Here is a 16,426-nt window from a genome sequence, read left to right on the forward strand (position 1 = left end):
CCTAGAGAGAAACAGACACAATAAAGTATAATTACGATAATCGTAATAAGATTCACGCTTTGTAAAGACACATCACATGCATAACTGAGAGGAATCTTAAAGATTTTCAAATCAGTTGACATCAATAACTATCCTGAGTAATGTTAAATGATTTAATAATCAAAAAATAAATCAAAAAATGATTGATAATTTTAAAGCACGTCACACATCTGATTTAAGATATTTGAAGCCCTAGTGGGTGTTATAACTCAAAGTATATGCTGACCTTTTGTCATGTTGCTTTTTGAAGAAAATGATATTGTAATAATTGCTGTGTTTTATCACCTTGTTGTACTACAGATCACTATGAACTAAATTTAAGGCCTGTTAAGGTTTAACAAATGTGCAATACTAATACAATTAAAGTGGTTTCTTTGAGGACGAAGAATACTAAAGCAGAGATGAATAATCCACATCATCATTTGGATGGTACAGTATTATGTGCCATGATCAGGGCCGGCCCAAGCCTTTATGGGGCACAAAGTTTAATTTGATTTGGGGGCACCCCCTTGAACACCTTGATGCTTGACTATTATTGATAACACTATAATTTGCTCATTTAATTCTAATGGTGTTATTTACACCAAACCATGTGTCACTCTTTTGTTTTTTAACCCTAGAGGGCCAAACGTAACGACTTTGGTTTTTTAAAACGTAGAACAGATGTGCAAATGTGCACTAAATTAGCAAATCTTACACTCCAAAAGATAAGCAATATTAAGATATCTAGATAAGATAAGATATCGAGATATTGAGATTTCTTGAATATTTTAAACATATTTTTTCCTCACACATTACTTGGGGGGCCCTTGTGATCAGGGCCATCATTTTTTAAAACTAAAATACACTGAATATTGCAATGAAACCTTACTATTTAAAAAAAAAAAATGCATTTAGGTATTTTCCTCAGATTGTTCAGCCTGAGCTGGTTGTGGGTTGTCATTATTATTATTATTTTATGAGCGCTACAGACACCAGCTTTTCTTTGTTTATGTATGTAAAAGATGAGTTCAACAAATAAATTAGGAAATGACAGATAGTCAGTGTCAGTCCCTGACACCTGAGGTTAATCGCTCCTCACACACTGATAATAAACTGCCTTTATTACTTCCTTAACCAGTAAAATCAATAATGTCATTGAATTAAACCATTAGATCAGTCAGTGTGTGTATAGTGGTAGCTTTAGTGGAGATGTTTGTCCTCCTGCAGACAGATGTAACACATCATTGTGCAGTGTTATTATAATTATATAATAAATCAAACATGTAACATGTTACTGTGGAACATACCTGTATCTCCTGAAAAGCTCGTCGCTCTCCTTGAATCCGTTGTTGAGCAGCATGTTAATGCCCTGCAGGGCCATCTCTGCATCATCGATGTGCTCTGCCTTCTCCTCCACCTGCTGCTGCTGATGCTGCTGCTGCTCGGGACCCGCCATTGTTTACTCTGCAGCTGTTTACTGATGCTGATCTGGAACAAACCCGCATTGGTTTATTTCCACAGACTGAGGAGAAGCAGAGAAGCAGAGATCGGCTTCAGTAAATAATAAGAAATAAAAAAAAGAATCAGCTCGTGCAGGATCCAGATCTGAGAGAGGGAGAGAGACAGAGAGGCCACTGATGTCCAGATCCGCTCAGTTACACTGCACTGCTACACAGATACAGTCTGTGCGCTCATCCGTCACTTTGCAGCATCTGACGCGTGACATGACACGACATTTACACGGAGATCCACAGCAGTCCACAGACTCCACAGTCCGGCCTGCAGTCATAACTGGCGGCGCATCGAGCAGAGAGAGAGGAAGAGGAGAGCAGCTGAGGCGAAGCAGCATCCCGTCACTCTTCATCCCTTCACGCGCTTCCTCCCCATCCTCTCCGCAGCCACAGGCTCACACCGCGACAGGCCCCGCCCCCAAACTGTCCGTCAGCAAATGAGCGCACAGAGACAGCAGCGTGCTGCAGTCACTCTGAAGATGACGGACAGGTGGAGGCAGATGGAGGCTGCTGGTCACGCCTTGATTATAGTTTCTATTGATTTAATTATACAGAATTATTATTATTACGGTCCCTCTTGTTTTCCCACAACGTTACTATATATATATATATATATATCATTTTTTTTAGACATATATGTGTCTAAGGTTGAGATGTGATGCAGAATGGACATTCAAAAATATGAATCAATATGAATCATTACCATAAGGTGTGTTTTTTTTAACCTTAGAGGGCTGTAAAATATAGTGTAAAATATAGTGTTGAGTTTGACCACATGGGTGATTTCCTGTGTATATATGTATATATTTATTTATAATATGTATATATATATATATATATATATATATATACATATATACATACATATATACTATATATATATACATACATATATATGTATACACATATATACACAGGAAATCACACATGTGGTCAAACTCAACACTATTATATATTTAAATGTATCTAAAGTTATCTATCTCTTTGTCATTTACAGATTCATTTTGTGACATAAAATTCTTGCGAGCTATATATACATATATACATATACATATATACACATATATACATATATACACACACACATATAGATACATACATATATATATACACACACACACACACATATGTATACACACATACATATATATATATATATATATACATATATATGTTTATGTATATATACACACAATATACACATATTTTTTACAATCTCGTACTTGATGTTATTGTCAATGAGCAGGGCCACTACTCCTCCTCTACCTTTGTTTCTTGTTAACATAGACAAGCTTATATCCATCTAGGCAGAAAATCTGGGCCTTTGTCTTCATTAATCTATGTTTCCGACACCGCAATGATGTTGAAAGGATTTTTGAAGTGACGTACAGCAGGGGTCTCAAACTCAAATGACTTGGGGCCCAATGCGCATCTATTGTGGTCAAGAAGGGGCCGGCCTAGAGAACAAAAAGTGGGAATAAAAACAACAGTTCACAATATTGCATCATATCACACGTATACTTAATAATACTATTTATAATGCAAAATTAACGTATTAATATCAAAAACAGACATTTATTTTAAATTACATAAATTATAGTGTGGACAACTGTAATTAAAATTCATACCAGGAGTCGTTTTGGCCACTGTCATTCGTGGCTCGGGCCCTTACAAGCATATTTATATATGTAATTGAATGTTGTATATGGTACATTAAATAATGTGATAATTATGACCACATGTCTTATTATTACTGTTGTAAAAAACATTGCTAGGAAACATATAATATTATATTCTATCACCTCGCTGTTTAAAAGACGGTGAGGTGATTTTATTTATTTTTTATTTTTTTATTTAACCTTTATTTAACCAGGAAGGTCCCATTGAGATTAAGAACCTCTTTTTCAAGGGAGTCCTGGAGTCTTAATTATAACATGATATTAAGTGGGGGGCCACATGTGGCCCCCGGGCCGCCAGATTGAGACTCCTGGTGTATAGACTCCTGCTATTAGAGTGAATTATTGACAGTTTCCCATCCATCTCAATGCTCTCGTATTGATCTTCAGTGTAGTACTGGCATTTCTCAGTCATGTTAAAGGTGCCATATGTAAGAATGGGCCAAATTCAAAATACAGAGTTCTTTTAGGTTTCGTTTTTTGACGCAACTAGCAACCCGTGGTCAGAGGTGGAAAGTAATGAAATACATTTACTCAAGTTACTGTATTGAATACTTTTTTTGTGTATTTTGTAAGTACAATTTAAAATCAGGATTTTGTATTTTACTTGAGTACGTATTGACTCAAGTATTGTACTGAGTTACTTTCTAAATCCTATCCGTTACTGAGTAAAAAAATTCAGCACAATGAAGACTTATAGGGGGAAAATATACACCAGAACCAGACAAATGATGATGTGATTAGCACCAGCACTGGCGCGTGAACATAGAGGGCGCTCGCCAAAAGTTACGTAATGTCCTGTGTCGTGCCGGGTGCGTGAGCTCCAAAATTGTTTTGGATTTCTGACCCCTTGTCATATTTCTACTACCCTCACACCCCACGCAAAGTAACTTTTACTTAAAGTACATTTCAAATGAACTACTTTTTACTTCTACTTGAGTACATTATCAGAAGACTACATTTACTTGAGTAATTTTTCATCAAAGTATTGGTACTTTTACTCGAGTACAATATTTTAGTACTTTTTCCACCTCTGCATAATGGTGATGAACACTGGTTGGAAGGGCCCCCTGGGAACTTTTGCTTAGGGCCCCACCAGACTCTAGAATCGCCTCTGTCCTCACGGTGGTGCTGCTGCTGCTGCTGCTTCCGTGCTGCTATATGGACTAAAGATGAAGGTCATTACACTATGTTTGGGTCAGTGAAGGCATCATCATCATCATCATCATCATGAGAGAGCCGGCGCTCTGCTGCCCTCTTCAGGCAAACATCAGCAGCTCCTCTTCTTCTTCTTCTTCTACACCGCTTCAGATAAATACTGAACATTTTATTTGTGAGGTGAAGAAGAAAAAAGCCCACACAGTAAACAGTGGTGGTTTAACCAGAATGTCTTTAAACACCACACAAACCGCCGGCTTCGGTTATTTTGTAGCGTTTTTTGCGCGCGCACACTCACGCGGACACTCAGGAGACTTTAGTATCAGCGTGTGAATCAAACAGGCGCATAGAAGAAGAAGAAGCGACATTTCATTTCGTTTTTCCTCTCCCGGAGGAAACGTACATTTGTATTCCTTTACATGAAATTACGTTTTCCTGAAACAACGCGTGCCATTTCGTCGTCACAATGCTGTGTTTGAAGCACGGCACGGCACGGAAGATAAAGAGAGAGGAACGACACTCAAGAGAAAGGAGAGAGTGACAAGGACGAGGAGAAAGAAAGAGAGAAAGGGGAGGGGAACTGACATTAAAGCAACACAACAAGGAAACTACACTGCGGAGCCACACACACACGCACACACATACACAGACGCCTTCATTTTATGTTTTTTGAATAATAGCCGGAGACACTGTGGTGGAGAAGTGTCTGAGCACCAACGACCACAGCTAGACTCAAGCGTGTGCCAGGACTGTTTTCATACACCGAGTTGGACACAAAGGCGACGCGTTTCACAGAGAATATGGGTGAGAATAATGAAAGAAGAAGGGGTTTAATTGTAAAATCTGGTGTGTGGGGGGGAATTAGGAGAGGAAGGGGGAGCAGGCCTCTTCTCCTCTGTGCGCCATGCTCCTAATGGGAGGTGGAAACAAAAGGTTCAGCCGCATAGCTTAGGTGTAATTTAGAGAAAAGCCTGTTTGGGTTTCTTTTGGTTATTATTCTGTGATATGACTTAATCATGCAGGAACTGATACCGGCTGCCATCATGGTCAGGTCATCATATTGACTTCCTCATATAAACTTTAGTAAAACTAACAGTCTAATCTGTAATACCTCAGAGTGACATGTTTTTTATTTTTTTATTTCTTGTGTCCTCAGACTCAGAACCACCCAGCTCTCCACAGGTGGTGGAGGATGGAGGAGAGGAGGATGAGGAGGAGCTGAGCGGAGGAGAGGAGGCAGACCTAAGGTCCAGCACCGGCCGAGGATCCCTGCTGACGCGCAGGGGCATCACCCTGAGAGTCCTGCTCAAGGATGGGCTGGTGGAGCCCGGAGATGGGGTTCTGGCCATCCACTATCTGGTAATAACACATGTGTTATCTTAGCAGAGGAGCTAAGAGATATTTTAGGGGGAACCCAGATCAAAAGGGATTTCAACAGCCCCCTAAGAGATTTGGGGCCAATTCCAATTCCCATCTTAACCCTCAAGCTCAACCCTTATCTTAACTGTTCCTCAAAACCAAGTGTTGAGGGTTATTTTGTCACTTAGAAATGGGACACCCCTTAAATGCAGATACGTCTTCAGACTGCGGGGGGCAGAATAACACGAAAGCTGCGTCCAGTCTGTCAACTCCGAAGAAGAAGAAGAAGAACACATTTACATCACGATTATTTATTATGATCCGTTTGTCAGTCAAGTTATTAGGTTGTCAGTTAGTTATAAGATGATACTCATACAAATACCACAACCACGGACATATTCAGCTGACAGTTACCACACACCACGGCTTATTGAAAAGTAAACCATAGCAAAACGCAAAATCGCTTGTCCGCACCGGCCGGCTATTGACAGAGATTGTGAAATAAAAAATGGGCCTAAACTAAGATAATTGAATGGTTTACATAATTTTTATATCTCTATTCGGCACCATCTTTGTTATGTCAAAACACACAATGCATTCTGGGTAGCCCTTGCTCCCAAGAGTGGTCTCGGAAAATCTCAATATTGAGGGCGATACAGCCCTTAAACTCGCCCCTCAACTTAATTTGTCTGAGAATCGGGACAGCACTTGCACTAACAGGAGTGTGCATTTTTTTGAATTTTTTGAATTTATATTATTTTGGGAGTTTTTGCCTTTAATGATAGTATAGTGGAGAGAGACAGGAAACAGGAGGCAGAGAGATGGGAAATGACACGCAGCAATGACCGATTGGTGCGGGATTCGACCCAGGGTCGCCTGCAGCGAGGACTACAGCCTCAGCATATGGGGCAGGTGCTCTACCAACTGAGCCAACTGGAGCGCACATTTTTGAGATTCAGGGTTAAGATTGAGGGTTAAGCAAGGAATTGGAATTCACCCTAAGTACAAGATGTAGTACGTAGCACAGTAGGAAAACATCGGAAGTGACAAAACAGTCAACGTAGGACATCCAGCAGCTTTTCTCCCCTGCTCCCTTTGCATCAACAAGACAACAAAACCAAGGTTTGTACAAGTAGACTGCTGAAAAGAAGAAGAAAGTCTTATTATCCAGTCACTCTACCTTCACCCTGACCTTACTGTCCTATTTTACTCTGGTATTCCAAGGGAAAGGTGCCAAAAAAAACTCAAACCCGACTGTTCCACTCAATGGAAACACAGCTAAAAATCCAGCAAGTTCAGGCCTGACCATAGTTTCCTCATGCAACGTCTCTGGAAAGCTGCTTTGCATTTCCATTCATGCTGAACCGAGGCTCCACGTCAGTCTAGCGTTTTCATGCGTGCGTACTTGATATTTCTTTCCATTCTAGTCGTGGTGATTTTTTGCCTCTTTTTCTCTGGCGTTATTCTTGAGTTGTACCAGCTGATTTTCCTCACATGACCTCAAGGAAAGTTCCATGCTCACTGCCTCATTCTCCCTCCCTCATTTTTGATGAAAATAAGAATGCACCATCAACTTGACTGGAAAGTGTTGTGCTACAGGGGTCTGTGGATTATTTCTCCTTCTGCGTTCTCACCTGGACATTATCCGGAGATTATACGAAGGAACAGGGAGGAGAATCCATAGATTTCTGGAGCAACTTGGGCGCACATTTGTGCTCACACATATGGAATTCAGTCTGAAAGCAGCTTTGTAAATTTGAGCACGTAAAAGTGATAAAAATATCTCTTCTGATTTTGTTAACCCACAAAAACAAGTTTCTAATGTGAAGGATTAAAAAAGGCATGAAAGATCTCTGCTCTGGGCCATAAGCAGTTGCCAGCTTTGCCTCCCAAGTTTCATCACCCCTGCATTAGACAGTGATAATGTTAATTATTCATGCTGTTGTATCGAGTTACTTCATTACTTCACAAGTTCCACCTGGGTTGCGTCTCAGATACAGCACATTAATCCCACGTTCTCCTCCTTCCTCAGGGTAAGAACTTTGTGGGAGACCTGTTGAACGACGGGAAAATCCGATGGGTGGAGACGGGCCAGATCTTCAACTCGCCCAGCGCCTGGGCCACGCACTGCAAACGCCTGGTGAACCCGGCCAAGAAGTCCGGCTGCGGCTGGGCGTCCGTGCGCTACCGGGGACAGAAGCTGGCCCAGTACAAAACCACCTGGCTGCACAAATACCAGCCCAGCGCAGACATGGTAAGATGACGAGTGAACTCTGTTTCTTTATCTTACGAAGTAGCAGTTCACGTTCTGCATTTAACAGATCATCATGTCCCAGGTTTAGAACAACTATTGCTTAGATAAAACCGTTTCTTTTATAATTCTGTTCTGACTGAATACAGTTCAGTTCAGTCAGGTTTAAATAAAGGATAATGAAGCATAAGACGATACAGCATCTGATCAGATCACTACAGAGATTAAATCTATTAGAACACTGTGGTTTTCATTTGGAATTTGTTTTTATTTGCTAACAGAAGACAAATCTAATAAACAAAATCTCATCTACCAACATACCATACCGATATCATGACGTTAGACAAGATATCTTAGGTTTTTGATAGCGTGACAAGGTATCTGTGATGACTTGATCTAATCATCATTATTTATTGAATAAATTAGATAAATACACTAAATATTATAACTTATTTACTGCTGTATAGATTAAAAGTGCATTTAAAGTCACTTGATAACACTTTAATTTTAAGCCTAATTATTTGTAATATAGCAGAATTTGACTATATTTATAGTGAAATTCATTGTTGTTCCCTTCATTTAACTTTAAAAAGACAAAGAAATAAACCACACATTACCTGGGATGAACGGCAACAGAAATATTTCGTGATATAGATTATGTCCATTGTGTTTAGAGGCATGAAAAGGCAGAAACTCCTTGTATGCTACAATATTCAGGAACTTTTTGCAAAGTGCAAAAGCATTGTCCGCAAATCAATTTGTTCCTGTTATAGTCATAAAATGAAGCAACTATTATAAAAATAAGAATAAATAAAGAACATAGTTGAGGTAATTAGTGTGCAACAGGCATAGTAAAGTGACTCTAGCTAATTATGATAAATAATATAAACCATATATATATATATATATATATATATATATATACATACACAAAATAGAAATATTATAAATATTTTAAAGGTGGTGTGATAATGAAAACAATAATAATTGAGAGTTAGTTTAGTTTTTAAAGCTCCAGTATGCAGTATCCCCCCCCCCCCCAGACTTACCTCAGGTGAGTCTGCAGAGCTCAAACGGGGGACAAACCTAGTTTGTTATTGAAAAACTGACCAAAAAAGGAGTCTGTAACAAAACAAAAAGGCATAAACAATCAAAAGCAACCAATGCAGATACTGAGAGCACAGAGGAGACTAACAAACACCAGGGAGTCATCAGATAAAACACAGGTGAATCACATTAGGCAATGAAGAGGGAAGTTGGGACAGGAAGTAAAGCTTAACAAGAATATACTACAAAATAAAACAGGAAATAAGGAAGAGAATGCCAGGCACAAAGAACTAAAAAGCCAAGGGTAAATAAATCACAATAACAAAACGTACCAAAACCAGCAGAACCACAGAGAGCCATGTGAAGCTGATCGTGTGAACTCATTTGAAAACAAACATATGCTTATATAGCAAAGTTACAGACTGCAGCTTTAATGTGACATAACGCATATTGCACTTATCCCCATTATCCCACCGTATCTCGTTTCTTGTGCTGTCAGAGCCTGGTGAGTGAGGAGGATGACGATGAGGACGAGGAGGAAGGTAAGGCGGCTGTTCAAGCAGATGAGAAGAACAAGAACACCAAACCTGGATTACACGGTAAGATCCAGCTCTCCTCCTCTCCTCTCCTGTCCTCTCCTCTCCAAAAAACATAAATCCATGAATGTCAACTCTTTTACAGACGTGATGGTTTCCCGGCGAACCGACAGAGAGAGAATCCCTGTCAGATATTGCACGTTGGGCACGAGAGACGCTTCCAGGTACTTTTTCATGTTATCAGGCCTGATCACTGTAATGTCACGTGACCACCTACTCCTGTGTGTGTGTGTGTGTGTTGAAGTGAACTCTTACCCTTGTGTGTCCTCAGAGATCCACTCACTCTGGTGGAGCTGTCGGCCTTCTCGGCCATCAACAGGTTTCAGCCTTTCAACGTCGCCGTGTCCAGTAACGTCCTGCTGCTCATGGTAAGTCGTGTGTCTGTAAACGGAGGAAACGAGCAGTAACCATGGTAACGGCTGGGTGTCATGTTACAACGTCAGGCTCAGGTTGTGGTCCCACAGTTGGGTTTAAATAGAAATAAAAACACAGCCATTGAATGCTCTATTTAGAACCTAAATCCACCCTCAACGCGCATTAAAGGGATCGGTCACGCTTTTTGAGATCCAGGCATTGACACTCGCCTTCAGAGAGAACATGGTTTAAAAAACCAGTGAATCCAGATTCAGACACAACAAGGGGGCAGACATTAGTGTTTAGGGGTTAGGTCTGAAAAGGAGAGACGAATAAATTATGAGTATGGTGTGAAAAACAGGGAAAACAACACTGAAACAAGTAAACACAATGTGTTATCAGGAGTCAGTGACTGAGCTTAGACCACAATATGGCAGGAAGTTGATGGTGGAGCTCACCTTGTCCTGTATTTATACTTTGTACGGTGTCCTAGGTGTTTAAATAAATAAAATGTAGTGTTATTATTAACTTCTATGTCTGTGTGATATAAAAATAGAGATTAAAACACTGAAATGGACATATTCGTATAGTCATATGTCACAACACATTGAAAAACAAGTTTTTTTTAAAAACAATTTCCTGCTTCTTTAAACCTCCACAGGACTTCCACTGTCACCTGACCACCAGCGAGGTGGTGGGATATCTCGGAGGACGGTGGGACACCAACACACAATGTGAGTGTGACGTCGCCATAGAAACCTTAAGGGGGAAACCTTAGTACAGTTGATATATAGAATGACAGTCTCTCTCTTTGTGGTCGCTGTGTTTCAGTGCTGACTGTGTTGCGGGCGTTTCCCTGTCGGACCAGGCTGGGGGACAGAGACGCTGCCTCTGCTGTTGAGGAGGAGGTACTGTAACACAGTGGTGTCAGTTTCTATGCCCTCAGGAAACATGGAGGTGAATGACAATGAAAATCTTTCCGTGCATCAGGACACAAAACGCCAGAAAACAAAGAACCAACGCTTTGGTTTCAGTGCGAGAAAAAAACCAAAAAAAAATGGCTGATTATGCAAAATCTAAAAAGATAAGATAGCGTAGCATAAAAACTAGCATAATAAAAGTACAACTTTTATTAGAATTTCAGTACGTTAAACTATTTATATAGCATATTCCAAAACAGACTTACAGGAAGCAAGTAAAGCATTAAATGTAACTAATGGAAACAAATTAAAGCAGAAATTTAAGAATAAAGAAAGATTTTGTAGCATTGGTGCAAATTCGCCAAAAACACCTCTTTTTTCGCGTTCAATCCAAAATGGCGGTCTTCCTGTAGGATTTACAGGAGAGTTGTCATTGACTTTTATTTACAGCCCAGTCTAATGAATGTGTGTTCCGAGTTTAAAACCCGACAGGAGATGACCTACTAGCATTTTCTTGCGCCTGTTTTTAGCTCCTCCCACTTCCAATTTTCCACGCTTTTTCACTGAACGTTTTGAATTAAGTTAGTAAAATATTTGTAAAATCAGAGGCGCAATTGATATTCCTATAGTCCTTTCAGCTAGAAATCTCCCTCGCCATCTCGTCAATGACCGTTGACCAAACCCGTACTGTGTTTTCTGGTCCTCAGATCTGTCAGAACCTGTTCATGCGCGGCCTGTCGTTGGTCGGCTGGTACCACAGTCACCCTCGAGGTCCGGCTCTGCCGTCGCTGCAGGACATCGACTCTCAGATGGATCATCAGCTGAGGCTGCAGGGCTCCAACAACGGCTTCCAGCCCTGTCTGGGCGTTATCTGCGGTCAGTGTGAAAACAGAGAGGAGATCATTCCACATACAATCTTCTTCTTACATCCATGTTGATGCATTTACTGCCCGATCTTTAAAAAGGATATGTTTCCAATTATTCTCCTTGAACAGGACCATATTATCATGGTAATCAAGGGGTCGCGTCCACGATAACTCCGTTTTGGGTCGTACCACCACCTGAGGTAAAGACACAGACAACAAAATCCAAACTAATCTTTTAGTTTAGTCAGTTTGATGTGAATTTATCTGTTCTCCTGCAGCAACGACCCAATGACTACGGCATCCCAGTGGCTGTTGAAGTCACCTACGTACAGGACAACTTCCTCACCAGTGACGTTCTCAATGAGATGGTACTAAAATGTGCTCAAATCTAAAATGAGTTTGCTTTCAAATGCTTGATTTTTGGCGTGAAATGTGTTGTTTTCCCTCCTCACAGATGCTGCTGGTCGACTACTACAGAGGAGCTCCTGACCTCGTCCACTTCAACCAGTACTGGTGTCCTGATACCACCATGATGGACAAGATCAAGGTAGACCCTGACACTGTACCACAACTGCTATTATGGGATGTGTTAAGTGAGGGTAACAGGACATTTTTCAGTGAGTAAAACCACAACATAGAGAACAGACACCTTTTTTATGCCAATCCACAAAAACATCAGTTTGTATACCCCTCATATATTACCTTATTAAATGTTCCATTCATCATTAAATTAGCTAAATAAGCTTAGAGCAAATAAGAATTTGACACAAGAAATATAATAAAATGTGTTTTAATCTAAAAAAAATAAAATAAAATTAGACCATCAAGACCAAACATTACTGTCAAATATATGGAAAATGTGTACAATAGCAACCTTTAGTGTATAAAACAGTCATAGAAATACACTGAAAACAGTGGAAATAGGTGGTTGATTTTCTGAAAATACAGCAATACTGTGTTCCTGCACACACACACACCCAGATACATATCTATCCACATACACCACGGTCTGTTTCATCAACACTGAACCTAATTAAACTCACAACAGGTGGTGCCTGTTTGTCTTGTTTAGAGCAGAACAAAAGAAAAAAAAAAGTTGTTGTTCTGTTTACGTTAACCCTGTCAAAAAGTGGAATTTTAAAGTACTTTTCATGCCATTTTAATGTCAAATTTGTCGGAGCACTGAGGCCACACCTTTTGATGTAGAGAAAATCCTCCGACACCTTTTAATCACTAACTTGTCTAGAACATAGGGACTGAGTTTGACGTGGCTAGCTCAAACGTGCTACGGCGTGTTTGTTCAAATGCGTAGACCAGCCTTTGTCGTTTTTCCAAAATGGCCGACTTCTCAGTGGGGTGAGCTAATGGAAGTAGATTAGACATTTGTTTGGAATCATGAGAGCAACAAGTGTACCAAGTTTGGTTAATGTGCGACTTAAACACAATAGTAAAATATCTGATATTTAACTTTAACAGAATTTTGGCAACTTTCTCTTGCGTCAAAAATTCCTCAGGAAATTTTGGAGTAAGCCCGACACACTCACCAAATTCCACCCCGATCCCACTCTGGATCCTGGCTTTGTGGACGAGAGTGTTATCGTCCTTATGGAGGCTGCCGTTAGGTTGCAGATTCTGGACATGTGGGATCACCACTGGCTATGCTAGTTGTCAGTCACACACCTTTTTTTGATGAGTAAACATTAAATATCCACCATCAAAATGAAAGACAGCGAGAGAGAGAGTTACCAAACCTAAGCTGAAATTCCATGTGTTGCTACGTCGTTAGCTTCTTCTCCGCTTTCACTGGCTGAATTTTAATACTAATCTCCACTGCAGAGGCAGAGCACTTCCAATGCTAAACAGCTAGCTGCTCTCTCAGTGTGTGTTACAAGCTCTGTGATTGGTGTGTGGCGTTGATTCAAAGATCTGGATCTAGATTTCTTCTCTGCGGCCAAACTAGAATATGATACAAGAAGAACACTCCCAAGTAATTAAGTTGACTCACTAACTAACTCGTTTTTCCTCTTCTTCCTCCTCAGGGATCCCTGAGTTGTCACGCCCCCAAAGATCAGGCCTACTCTCAGATCCTGGAGCACGTCTACAGTCAGCTGAGCAACATGAACTGACTGTGAACTGTCATTTCACACACCTTCATCATGCAGAGTCAGGTGAAGGTGACGGTGTACAGAGTAGAAGACAAAAAAAAACCTGCTTTAAAAAAACATGTCGATGCCTTGAATTATCACACGCCTCATTGGATGAGTCAAAGCAACATTATGTGACGGATATTTCTCTTTACTGGGACCATTCTTTCTCCGTAATCCCTAGTTTAATTGTAATATCTGGCACCAAGCACCAGGTCCATGTTCAAAACAACTTAAAAAACACTTTTCTTCCTCACCCTGCCATTATACAGCTCTAGCACGACTCGGCTCTACTCGACTCGGTTTCCATTACTATGACTGAACGGGTTGTGAGTCGGCTCACGAAATCGGCGAAATATTGAGATTTAAGATACTGATACTGCGTATGTGTGCCTCTGTTTTTAAAGTTTAGCGTTACTTTAGAGACTCATTTTAACAATCGGGAGTGACGTCGTAAACGTAAACATGACGTCACGCGCGTCATGCGTTAATGTTTGACAGCACTGCTAGCTTTTAACTGATATACAGTTCGACATTGTTAGATTCGGTTCTTGTGTCGGACGTCGCGCTTATGACTCTTCCGGTGACCTCACCCTCTGACCAATCAGAGACCGGCAGTCTGTCCGACGTCACATTTTAGCATCGGCTCGAGAGCAGGTGCTAAAAAAAAAGCACCATGTACTAGCACTTATTGGAAAAGCTAGAACTGTATAATAGAAAACCCCATCAGGCATTACTGATTCAAGCCACTGGCATGAAACCGGATTCAGGAGCTGCTGTTTTTAATGGCCGGAAACGGTTCCATAATGTTGCTTTGAAAACTCTTCCATGACTTCAACGAACGGTGCTATAGAGCTGCTCGTCACCGCAGCCCACTTATTTATTTCTGATCAAATCAGACACCAAACATATACGGGGGAAACTCTTGAAGACTGTTGTTTTTAACATGTAAATACTGTTTGAAGGACACTAGATGGAGCAGGTTCACGGTACAGAACTCAGCAAAGCCCTCTCTCTTCTCTTACCTTCTACACATGGACCTAGAGTATGTGCCTGTCTGTGCCAGTTTCCTGTGGTGAGAGCAGATCAGATTCAGGAACAGTCATTGGACAACAAACACAAAAAGCGTACAACAACATAAGGAAAAGTATGCAAAGGCGTGACAGTTTGACCTCAGCTACACTTTACTGCAGTTTAGTGAATGTTTGTGTTTCAGTTGAAGAAATGTGATGTCAGGAAATCCATTTTTTTTTTTTTTTTTTTAAATGAACGTGTGAGAAAACGTGCTCCTCTACTGTGTCCTGTTGTCACGACTGAGACTTGCTTCTTATTTGACCTGTGCTGTATTTATTCTAACCTGTGTGATGATGTATATCTGTGAAACATTATGCCTTAAAGCCTGCTGATTGGTTCTCCACTAAAGCATTAAAATAGACACACTGGAACTATTTAAAACACAACCATCTCTTCCTTTTTTTTAAACACACACACATATATATATATATATATATAAAAATATTTCAAAATACCACACATTGTTCTGTTTTTATTTATTGTAAGAATGGGGGGTTGGGAAGGACAGGACAGAAGCATGTACAAATACTTTGATAATAAAAGACGACGAAATATTGCGGTTAAAGTCTGTGTTCAAACATAAAAGAACTTAAATCTAAAAACGAACATATACAATGTGTAACATATGACTACATGCAAAGATTCATTTAAAAGGTCTCGTATATAAAAAATAATACTATAAAGAGCCAGAATGTTTATTTATTTTTTTTTCTTTTAAGACTGATTAAACAAAAGCGTAGCCCTTTAAAAGAAGAAATCAGTGGGACATCACCTTTCCTTTTTTTTTCTCTTTCTTTCTTTCAAACATGTATTTAAATTCTACAATAAGAGCAGTTTCCACTGGTTGATAAAACACACATTCTCTAAAACACACACAACATGTTGTAGTGTCATAAATGTGCAGAAATGTGCACTCATGCATTTCATCTCAAGACAGGAAAAAAAAAAAAGTGCCAACGGCTACAAATAAAAAATAGAAAAGTAGCAAGGTTAGGTTTTGGTTGCTGTATTAGTCGCGGTACTTTCCCTCTTTTCCTTTCGGTTTTTTAACAAAGGCACTGGAACAAAGCAACGAGCAAGGACTCTTATTCTTTCTTTCTTTTGTTTGTTTTTAAAGTTTTCATTACAGTGTGACCCAGACAGCGCCTCCTACAGTCCTTTAACTTTGCCTTGAACTGGATACAAGCATTGAAATGTAGTAAGATCACAGATGTAAACATGTAGACATGAGGGATAAGGGTCGGGGGAACATCATGTCATGTCTGACAGTGTGGAGTGAAGGACGAGGGTTAATGTGGCACAATTCCCCACTGACACAAAGGCTTCTGTAAAATAACTACCTCCGCCATGGAGTTTAGGTTTCACTGTCTTTTGTTAGTTTGTTTGTGAGCAGGTTTACACAAAAAAAGTCATATTACAGGGAGGATACTTTCTTATTTATTATCTTTA

At 40.1% G+C, this 16,426-nt stretch overlaps 1 protein-coding gene across 1 annotated transcript; it reads left to right on the forward strand.

Annotated features, from left to right (window-relative positions):
• Positions 1 to 5,166: 5,166 nt before the first annotated feature.
• On the forward strand, positions 5,167 to 13,885 carry mpnd (MPN domain containing; the record flags this gene model as incomplete). Its single annotated transcript, XM_083888252.1, has 13 exons — positions 5,167 to 5,170; positions 5,523 to 5,725; positions 7,758 to 7,979; positions 9,523 to 9,622; positions 9,705 to 9,783; positions 9,891 to 9,987; positions 10,635 to 10,707; positions 10,805 to 10,881; positions 11,601 to 11,769; positions 11,889 to 11,959; positions 12,038 to 12,127; positions 12,214 to 12,306; positions 13,799 to 13,885. The coding sequence occupies 13 exons, from the start codon at positions 5,167 to 5,169 to the stop codon at positions 13,883 to 13,885; spliced, it is 1,365 nt and encodes a 454-aa protein (XP_083744378.1).
• Between the last annotated feature and the right edge of the window lie 2,541 nt (positions 13,886 to 16,426).

This window comes from Microchirus variegatus, assembly GCF_963457635.1.
Source record: "Microchirus variegatus genome assembly, chromosome: 4".
In the NCBI taxonomy this organism is placed as follows: Eukaryota; Metazoa; Chordata; class Actinopteri; order Pleuronectiformes; family Soleidae; genus Microchirus; species Microchirus variegatus.